We start from the raw sequence: 10,108 nt of genomic DNA, 5'->3' as shown, positions 1-10,108 counted from the left end.
ATATGATTTCGTGTCTAACGTAATCGATCGGGGTTGGATATTTACGGATGCCGCTGGTACCGAAAAAAGAAACTGTATTTGTCTTTGGCGAGCTCTAAAACGTCACTATTGGACCGCCTTGTTATGTGGTTCGATGTGGACATAAATCAGGATTTGCAGCCCTCTCCACTGATCTGTGTGCCGGCGCGTTTCCATCATCCTCGATTTCTCCGATGCTCCACCTCAATGAGGGACAAGGTAGCGAGATATCGCGCAGCCTCTGTTGTGCACCGTCTCCTCTTGAGGCGTGCATTAAAAACAGCTGGGTTTGGCGATAGGGAAAGGTTCAATATTATATGCAAGGGCCGGGTTCCCTTGCAGATGTTGTTGAATCGTGCCCATCAACAACATAAATTATCCAGACGATGCCAGCCCAAAATCGCAAATGACAGGAATATTGACACATTGTATTAGCACCACAAACACTGGTTCAGGCCAGGTGTTACAACGAAATTTGAACCCTTTCAAACGCAGTGGCATTGCATTCGATTCCTGCCGCCGCCGTCACGCTTTCCGCTGTCTCAGGAGGCATCTCCTGCGGTAAAATTTATCAGACAACTCTCCTGTGGCGCATTCCTGCGCCGCGGCGCCGAAAAATGAGTGACGCGGCGCCGCGGCGGCTGCGGGCGGCCCATTTCTGTCGCTAATATCACACCTCAGTCGCGCGGTAGCAGCGGAGCAGCCGTTCGTACCGCCATCAGACGCTGATTTCAACACCGTGCAGCTCAGTCAACAGGCGATGGTCGCCTAGCTAAGCAAGCAATATAGAGGACTTCTCTTGTGTCACTCACTCGCTCTCATGATCGCACATCTGACACACAGCTGTTGTGGCGACCCAAAGAAGGACTAGGGCCGGCGGTCGCCACCAGATTCACCACGACTCACTCAGCCCGGACTGCAGCTCGCAGCACCACGGGACTACACCACGTCCAGGGAGGGAGTTAATATGGCCCGTCGCACCGATCACTATAGCACAGCACTGCCTCGGGAGCTGGACTGACCAGGAGGACCTCTCTCACTACAGCACGGTCTCACTACACATTGCCCCAGGAGCTGAGCTCTACCCACTGAGCGGTACCTAGCTGATGTCAGTCAGGTAGCTGGCAGCGAACGCGGCCAGCTGACTGGCCAGGTAGCTGGCCTTATTCCGCAGGGTTTTCGCCGAGCCGGCCACAGCGTCCAGCTCGGCTATCTCTGTGTCGAGCTGAGAGACCTCACCTCGCATGTCGCCGATGGATTCGTCCACGAGGTGGCACAGGCGCGCGAACGTTCCAGACAGCTCCCTGGGGGAGGGAAGAGGAGGGTTAGGTAAGAAAGTGTCATCACTGGACGCAACAAAGCTACAAACAGGGCAATGTCTGTGAAATCAACACAAGCTCGTTCAGCAGCATTATCGATGCAAGAACGGCTCCACTGTCGTAATAATATCCCTTCACTACAGTGCTCTGGTTACTTTATGTCCATTGTGGAACTCTGGGTCCACTGTGGCATTTCGTCTACACTGGCGAACAGTTCTAGCTCCGCTGCGATACTTACTGCTGAACCTGGTGGCTGCAGTTGGCCGACGTCAGGTCGACGATCAGCCGCAGTTTGCGCGTGGCGTGCTCGACGTACTGGCGCTTGAAGCGCCGCTCGCGGGCCTGGTTGGTGTAGGTGAGCCGCTCGTAGACGTACAGGGAGCCGTATACGCCGGCGGTGACGGCGATCAGCCGCCAGCCGACCATCCGCAACAGCTGTGTGTTATAGGAGCCAGTTAGCGAAACAGCTCTACAGACACGGGACGACAACGTTCATTTCAGGGTTGGGATATGCCAGTCACTCATCATGTAAAAATATTTTTTTTTTTCGGGAAAACTCTAAATGGGATCACAGTTCATTGGTTGTAAGTAACAAACGAGTTGAGAAATACTTTTCGTCCGCGGAGTCCTACTGTAAGCATGTGAAGACTGAGCTGATTGAAGTTCGCCAGATTCTGCTATGCCACCCCAAAATGAGCATTGCAACAGGGCAAGGGTTCTAATTATGTGAAATTATCACAATTATCCAGCTGAACTTTCTCAAATTATACACAGACCCGCAAAGATCATCCCTCCCCCAGAACCCTGCGCCGCGTAGTGTCTAGCCCGCACACTCCAACTTACGAATCCGGCCACCAGGACGCCGGCCACGGCTCCCTGCGAGCCCACGGTGGACACAGCCAGCCGTCTAATGAGCGCCAGGTCATCTCCGGCCGCGCCGCCGGCCTTGTCCGGCTCCGGGGTACGGGGCGTGGCAGGGATACTGCGCGTCGGCTGTATTGACAGAAAGAGACATTCAGAGGAGCGAGCCATCGCTGGGCACGTTGCACCACTTTAGACACCACCGCAGCTTAGGTAGCAGAGTATCGGACTCTCGATAGCGAAAATCCGTTCAATATACCTAACGAATACTGTTTGACTATTTCAAACAGCCTGCGGTTACATTGGATTAAAAATGTCTAGGACCATAGTCTGTTCCATACCAAGCTTGCGGTCGGAGTTTCTTCGGCAGTTCGCAGCCTCCTCCGTTAAAAAATTTGCATATTTGAATGTAAGAGCTGTATGTACAGAAATCAGCACTGCCTTTAGCGGGACACTTCAGCCGCAAGTTTTGTTTGATCTATACATAAAACTTTATAAGTTTCCCTGCGGGCGCCATGCACGCCTGACTAACCTGATCGATGAGTCCCAGCATGGAGAGGCCGTGCTGGGCGCTGCCCAGGTACCGACGGACCAGCGACGTGACACCCAAGGTGAACCGGAACTGAATGTCCTCCTGGGAACACAGACACCGCGGTCAAGTCAGGGGGAAAGCGGTCGAATCAGGGGAGCTGAAACTGGGCGCCTTCCAAATTTAACGTGACCATGAAATGCATGCCAGTAAATGTAATGACTATATCTTGATCAGTTAGTGTATGACTGCAGTGAGTAGGTACTTACAAATAAGAGTGCAAGTCAACAGCATAAGCTATTTTTGCCCACGTTGTTACTCTATCATCTGTAGAATCTTTCCCATCATCGCACAGTACAATTCACCTTGAGTGATGACTTGTTACCGAGATTCCGCTCTCAGCGCGCGGTGTCTGTACCTGGAAGTCGGAGCAGAGGTTGTCGCAGTTGATGCGGTAGAGCACCTGGAACGGCTCACGGCGCGGCGGCAGCAGGGAGTTGACCAGATGACGCTTCTCCTCAGGTACCAGCTGGGTCATCCGCTCTGGGGAGCGCGGGCGGGGCCAGGTCAGGCAGGGACGAGTGGAGGGCATGTCAGCTGGCAGGACAAGGCGGACTGAGGCGGCATAAAGAGCGCACTTAAGCATAAAAAACACATTATTGGAGCCACCTACCTAGTCAGAATATTTGCACAGAATACCTACAGTGATTACGATCTATGCAAATATGCATGGAGCTCTGCATAGACAATGGACATATGTCTATAAAAGTAATGTATCATCGCCTATCCCAGTATCCCCTCACAAGCAGCTGACGATCCCAGCGGGCAGGAGCTCACCGGTCATCTCGGCCTGGTTGCTCTGGATGTTGGTAGCCACCGCGTCACTCAGGCGGCTCTTCAGGTTACTGCCCAGGCCGGCTTCCACGTGCGCGTGCAGCTCACGCTTGTAGACACTGATCACCAGCGGATCTGGGTGGAACGGGGCGGAGAACGCGTCCACCAGCGCCGACAGACGGCGGATCTCCTCACCCAGCGCCACCGCCACCTGTCGGCAGGAAATGGAGGCGTTAGTGTGGTACTCCGCCGCTGGTATACGAGTTAATATACATAAGAGAGCAAATAACGAGATACGAGAAATGTTTAGAGGGGATGGTGCTTGCGTGAGTGAGATGTAACAAATGAGAACAAAGCTCGCATACTTACAGTCAATATTTTTTTAGATAAGATACGTGATAAAGCTTGATTATTGGTGTTGCGATAGAAATAAAGCGCAAACAGCTGCGATACGCTGAATTAACGACCCACCTTTCTTTCTACGTCGTCGGTCATGGCGTAGATTTTGTCCTTCATGGACTCTATGAGTGCGTTGAGCTGCTGATCCGTGCTCTCAATGCGTGCCTTGGTCTTGGAGCGTTTGGTGGCCTTTTCAGCACGGATTGCCTGGGCACGGTCATATAAGCCCGATAGCGCCGTCTGAAGGTCGCTGTTGGATGAAGGCAGGGTCAGCTTTGGTCAGTGCTAGTCCTACAAATTGGAGGCTGTAGTTCTGGAGGTCGCTGTTAACCCTCGCCGGTACAGGCCATTTTGAGTCCTTCGACGGCACAAGGGGGGGGGGTTGATACGACCCCCCCTCGCGTTTGGCCCCTGAGGGAGCTAGAGCTTCGCGGAAAAAACGAGCGTGTTGCCCGTCACGAGAGGAAGCCAATGATAACCAATTTTAAGATCCTAGGTCATCGGTTGACCTTCCAGGTCAGGTCAATGACCAAAAAGTCGGGAATATCGGGACCTGTTAGAAAGTCGTAAAGTGTGGCTGCTAAGGGGGTTTCCGGGGTGCTGATCACGAACATCGTGTTAGCTTAGATCACAGATGATGTCGTTAAGCGTTTAGACCAGGTCGGGTCAGGTCAGGTCAGGTCAACCGGTAGGGGTCGTGACGGGTATTCGTAGTACCTGTCATCCGCCTCTGACAGCTTCGTAACATGTTACGAAGGCACCAAAACTACTTCGTAAATGTTCAAATGGTTGCTAAATTCGAATTCAGCTCCAAAAACTAGCCTAGAAACATGTAAAACTCGAAAAAGTGAACCGAGGTCACCCGAGGTTACCAAAGGTCAATGACCTGACCTGACCTTCAGGTGACCCACCCTAATGTATGGGAGCAACATCAAATCACATGTTTGAACGTTTGAAACCACGAAAAGCTTGCAAACGCGCGGCTAATGCGAGCCGACATACGCCGAATCGCGATTCCGGCCAAACATGGTCTCGGAAAAGAGGTCACAGGTCAAAGGTCATTTGGGTCAGGGTCATGAAATTTTCAGGGTAGGTGTAAAATTGATCAATGCGAGGGACCTGAAAGTTTCGTCGCGATCGGCCGCTTTTACGCGAGTTATTCGCGAAAAACCTTAGGGGGGTGCATCAACCCCCCCTGTGCCGGCGAGGGTTAAGGTCAATGACCTGACCTGACCTTCAGGTGACCTTGACACCCACCCTAATGCGTGGGAGCAACATCAAATCACATGTTTGAACGTTTGAAACCACGAAAAGCTTGCAAACGCGCGGCTAATGCGAGCCGATATACGCCGAACCGCGATTCCGGCCAAACATGGTCTTGGAAAAGAGGTCACAGGTCAAAGGTCATTTAGATCAGGGTCATAAAATTTTTAGGGTAGGTGTAAAATTGATCAATGCGAGGGTACTGAAAGTTTCGTCGCGATCGGCCGCTCCTACGCGAGTTATTCGCGAAAAACCTTAAGGGGGGTTGCATCAGCCCCCCCCCCCCTCACTAAGCCGGCGAAGGTAAAAGGTCCCGTAATAAGAATGTAGTCTCAGGCCATCGTTATTTTACATTCACATCATCATACACCATTATTCTGCATGTGGAAAAATGATTAATGATAGTTCTACCATTTCCTCTCGAATATGTTCATCAGAAAACGATTTGAAATAGTGATTAATCGTTTTGATTTTCAAGCCAGTGCCTGGCTTCAAACCTGCCTTTCATTCGTAGGCCCACGAGACATGCGGCACAACATACACACAGGCGCTTACTACTAGCGCCATCTATTGATCCACTTCGAACGTCCAGTTAGCAGCCCAGCCGCTAGATGGCAGGTGGTGTCGACGCCTGCATTTATACTGTACCGCAAGGCTCGAAGCACCGAAAAAAAACTACGTTACTGTCAATGCGGCGGCGGCCCTGCCATCGAACCCGTCATCTCACAAATATATTCACTCACCTGGCGATGGATTTGCCGCGCTGTGTGTGCTGTTCAAATTTGGTCTGTACCGCCGACTTGGAGATGCACTCCTCGAACCGCCGCTCAAACTCCTGGAACTCGAAGAACCGGCTCTGGAAGCCCTCTGCCAGCACCGGCGCTGGAAAAGGCCATATAGGGGCAGTCAGTGGATTACACAGACAGGAAGCATATCATGAAGGCAATGACAGATTCTTTATCACCAACTGCATGGATGAGTAGGAAGAAAATAAGTCGAGGATAACTGAGCGGATTAAAACCCCGGCATGACATTATGCCGCAGGACATATAAAGCGTGAAGGAGTAATAACAAAGAGCACCACGAGTGCGGTTCACAAAGCCCTCTCCTTTCCTCCACTGACAGGCTCCCTCCCTCCATCCGCAGAAGTTTTACTTACGCAGTGCGCCGGGCGCGCGACTCTCGGCCAGTCTCTGCAGCAGACACTCCTTGGCCGACACAAAGAAGACGCGCTTCTCGGCCTGCGCGCGCGTCATCACACCGAGCTCGTCCACCAGGAAGGCCACCGTACGCTCCAGGTGCTGCTGGCGGACCTGGGGAACGGTGAGGCGAGGGACAGGTCAGTGGCTGGTGACTAGTGAGACACAAGGCAGGGTACGGGACACGGTTGGTCACTGACGGGCCTAGGCTGGGCGAGACAAAGGTCAAGGCACAGACGGGCCTAGAGGAGGGTGCGGGCAGGCCATAGAGCCTGAGCTATGGACAGGCTAAGGGGCATCATCCCATGACATACATGAAGCAGGTAACAGGTCAAGTCACGGGTCAAGCCAATGACATATCGGAGGCAGGTTACAGGACAGATCACAACTGATATGCTAATGTACGACAGGAGACCAGTCGCACTGTGGAGGTCAGCCCAGCATCGCAGGTTAGGTCACAAGATTAGGCCGCCGAGATTGACTTACAAGAACATGACTGTCGGTTAGTGTCCCAGAGAGAAAGGCTGGATCCGTCTGACTGACACTAAGAATGTGGGTAAGGCTATACGGCAAACGGAGTAAACCCATTTCCAAAACCCCACAACTCCAAAGAACGGACTAGAGAGCGCTCAGACTAGACTGTTGAAAAACAAACAAGAGAGTGAACACACAGTGGGGATTAAAAGTCACCCGAGGAGAATTGCTAACATGCTTGGCACGTGAACTGGTCACACGGACGAATTCAAATGTGCTTAATATAGCGTCAGACTCTAGAAGAAAAGGACGACGCACACCAAATATCCAACAGATCAACTCAAGTGTCATTGCACTACGTTTGCAACGCCTTTAGCCCCGTGCAAATGAAGACATCTTTCATTTGCGTCCTGGCATAATACAATCATATTTCCGCAGAACAAAGTCGAGCGAGAGCATTTCGAAGCCGTTCAGAGTTCAAACTATAGCGTGTCGTCTGAAGTTGAGAGTCAAGTCCCAAGGCCGAAAATAGTTGATCAAGCACGCGACGACCTAGAAAGCGTCGAAGCCTTTGCAAAATAAGTCATAAAAAGAAATAAACCATTAAAAGCGTCACCCAAGGGCCCGTGATTTTTACCGATAACTTATAATAAGTGACTAATCTAGCATAGCCATACACCATTTCGTCTTAGCCACGGTAACAATAAATTTTCGGTTGGTGAGTTTACGAAGCCAGCGCTACTGGTTGGTTCTCACTCACCACCGACACTTCCGGAACGGACTCAGAGCCCTGCCGGACAGCGGCAGCGGTCAAAAGGAAAACAGACTTCCAGCCGGAGCAAGGACTCCAGCCGTCTTATTTTTAACACCGTCTTGATGTGGGCTAGGAACTCAACCACAGACCTCTGTACACCGTTCACGAAATAAATTCATACTTGGCGAACTAATTTAAGTCGACATACAGGGTAATAAACCATGTCAAACGTAACCGAACACCGAAAATGCGCATAAGTAAATTTTCATGCCTCGTCCACATGAGTTTCTGACCCTAATATAAAGAGGTCACTGAATTCGACCGATAAAAAAGCTACTCACTACGCATCACGAAACGGGCAATACGGCTACTTTTCAATACGCTATAAGACACATTATAATAATGCTAACCAAGTAAATATAATAGGTAGTTAATCATGAACCACACAAAAATAAAAATGCTTTAATTGCAGTAGAGGTACTGACAAAGTGAAGGAGCTCACCTCCACAAACTCTGGCTCGTTGGCCGTCTGATCCCAGCGGTTCTGCAGGATGAAAATGTTCGGACTCGACAGTCGCTCAGACACCTTGTGGAAAAAATTCTTCTCCTGTGGACGGTGGTCAATACAGAGTCAGGCGTCCGCCAAGGTATCATGAGGTGAGTCTGGACAGTGCTTCACCGACATCGACAAGTCAGTGTTTCAGTTATACATTTCATTGTGTCTGAGCAACCTCCGTCTCATCACTAACCGTCTGCATGAGCGTGGACTCGGCGTTCGCTACCAGCACAAAGACATCGGCGTCCAGGCAGTGGGCGTCGATCCAGGCGTCCAGGCCCTGCGGTAGGCGGCAGGTCGCGGTCAGACCAATCGGTATCAGAGAGACAGGTGGGAGATTATAAGTCACCCAGCGTCACTCAACGGACACGGAAATGGAAGCACCACACCAGTTAGTGAATTATCGTCGTACTTTGAACGGCAGACTAGGTCTCATCCAATCCGTGACGTTATATCCATACTGTAATGATGTCGTGCATGGTGCAATCAAGACTGAGAATTGCTCCCTAAGATGTGCCATGCAAACCACCTGTGCGACGACATATCCACTTGAGTGGATGCATACCCGGTAGAGTCACATCACATCCCCAGTAGTTCGTCACATCCACCGGATTGACGCCACATCCACGCGAGTAACGTCACACCCACCTGGGTGACGTCACATCCACTTTCAGTGACGTCACACCCACCTGGGTGACGTCAATGCCGGGTGAGTCGACGAACACCACGTCATCCCTGAGCAGGTGGCAGCGCTGTTTGGGCCAGTGCACGTACACCACGGCCGACTCGTCCAGCTTCTCCTTGTGCAGCGCGTGACCGAGCTGAGCCACCGACTGGGGACGCGAGGGGACGGGGGGGGGAGAGTTAATGGACAGCTGAAGGGGAAGTGGCGGGTCTGGGAGCTACCAAACTGTGCGGGCGTGCCCGTCACGTCGTGACCGGGATAGATAGCGATTCATGGTATTGGTCAGCCCGCCTATAATAATGAGCTCAATGGTAACCCGAGATAAGCAGCCATTCACCTATTTCAGGTCATATCTAATGCATCGTCCCTCTCTAATCTCTCCTCTACATTCCACCACCTCGTCCCCCCTCCAGCCCTGTCGCAACCCTATTCCATCACTTATTCGTCCCTCTTACACCCGGCCCTAATTCATTTCTCCTCCATTCCTTCATCCCTCCTCCATCCTCATCTCTCCCCTGCACCACCCACCTCGACGCTGCGCCTCTGTCCGTCGTCTCCGACGGTGAGGAACGCCTCGTCGCCGTCGACGCCCTCCACCTGGAGGAAGCAGTGTGTCGTGTGGCCCATCCCGCTCGGCAGCACCTTGTCCCGCAGCATGGCGTTGATCACTGAACTCTTGCCGTTGCTCGTTCTGTGGGATGGTGATGCATACATGGGGTGAGTATGAAAAAACGGCAGCCTTTCGATGCTTGATGTAAAATCTGACGACCGAGAGGTAATTATCAGGAAGAATACGGTTCTTCAATTCGAGGTAAGTTTATTCCTACAGGGCTAGTGGGCCAATCATGCTATACTCTGTGAGTGGGACACTTGAAAAAAAATAGACTGAGTTCTCAGGTAGGTGTTGAGGGTAACGAGATTCGGTAAATTGATTACTTGGAACGATCTGTATCGAACATAAAACGGACAGAATGACTGACCTGCCAAAGAAGGCGACCTTCATGTGGTTTCGGGCCAGCACCTCCTTGATGCCTTTGACCTTCTTCTGCAAGGCCTGGATGTTCTCTGCCTGATCAGCCGTCAGCAGATCCTTGTCCGTAGGAATATCTGAGTGAGGTATAATCAGAAATTACTGACAACGTGACAAACGAAACTTTATCGGCAATCAAAATTTGTAATTGAGACGACTTGTCATCAAACGACCACCGAAACACGTA

General features: G+C 51.5%; 1 protein-coding gene across 6 annotated transcripts in view; it reads right to left on the bottom strand.

The window, feature by feature from the left end:
* Nucleotides 1–434: 434 nt before the first annotated feature.
* The window catches only part of LOC122367148 (transmembrane GTPase Marf-like), an 11,560-nt gene continuing 1,886 nt past the window's right edge, over nt 435–10,108 (bottom strand). For 4 of the 6 annotated variants that reach the window (XM_043339987.1, XM_043339983.1, XM_043339984.1 and 1 more), the window contains exons 3-17: nt 9,872–9,998; nt 9,420–9,582; nt 8,896–9,039; nt 8,400–8,486; nt 8,153–8,257; nt 7,657–7,686; nt 6,383–6,536; nt 5,967–6,105; nt 4,033–4,210; nt 3,565–3,772; nt 3,146–3,270; nt 2,731–2,832; nt 2,181–2,330; nt 1,576–1,772; nt 435–1,322 (exon numbers count right to left, since the gene is read on the bottom strand). In XM_043339987.1, the coding sequence (XP_043195922.1) occupies nt 1,118–1,322; nt 1,576–1,772; nt 2,181–2,330; nt 2,731–2,832; nt 3,146–3,270; nt 3,565–3,772; nt 4,033–4,210; nt 5,967–6,105; nt 6,383–6,536; nt 7,657–7,686; nt 8,153–8,257; nt 8,400–8,486; nt 8,896–9,039; nt 9,420–9,582; nt 9,872–9,998 (2,114 nt within the window). In that variant the 3' untranslated portion in view covers nt 435–1,117. The remainder of the gene's footprint in view (nt 1,323–1,575; nt 1,773–2,180; nt 2,331–2,730; nt 2,833–3,145; nt 3,271–3,564; nt 3,773–4,032; nt 4,211–5,966; nt 6,106–6,382; nt 6,537–7,656; nt 7,687–8,152; nt 8,258–8,399; nt 8,487–8,895; nt 9,040–9,419; nt 9,583–9,871; nt 9,999–10,108) is intronic. The other 2 variants (XM_043339988.1, XM_043339989.1) reach the window with 1 other exon arrangement.

The sequence above is a fragment of the Amphibalanus amphitrite genome, unplaced genomic scaffold, assembly GCF_019059575.1.
Source record: "Amphibalanus amphitrite isolate SeventyFive unplaced genomic scaffold, NRLGWU_Aamphi_draft 000853F_arrow, whole genome shotgun sequence".
NCBI lineage: Eukaryota > Metazoa > Arthropoda > Thecostraca > Balanomorpha > Balanidae > Amphibalanus > Amphibalanus amphitrite.
The sequence above is the reverse complement of the archived record's forward strand: the minus strand, read 5'-3'. Positions and strand labels throughout refer to the sequence as shown.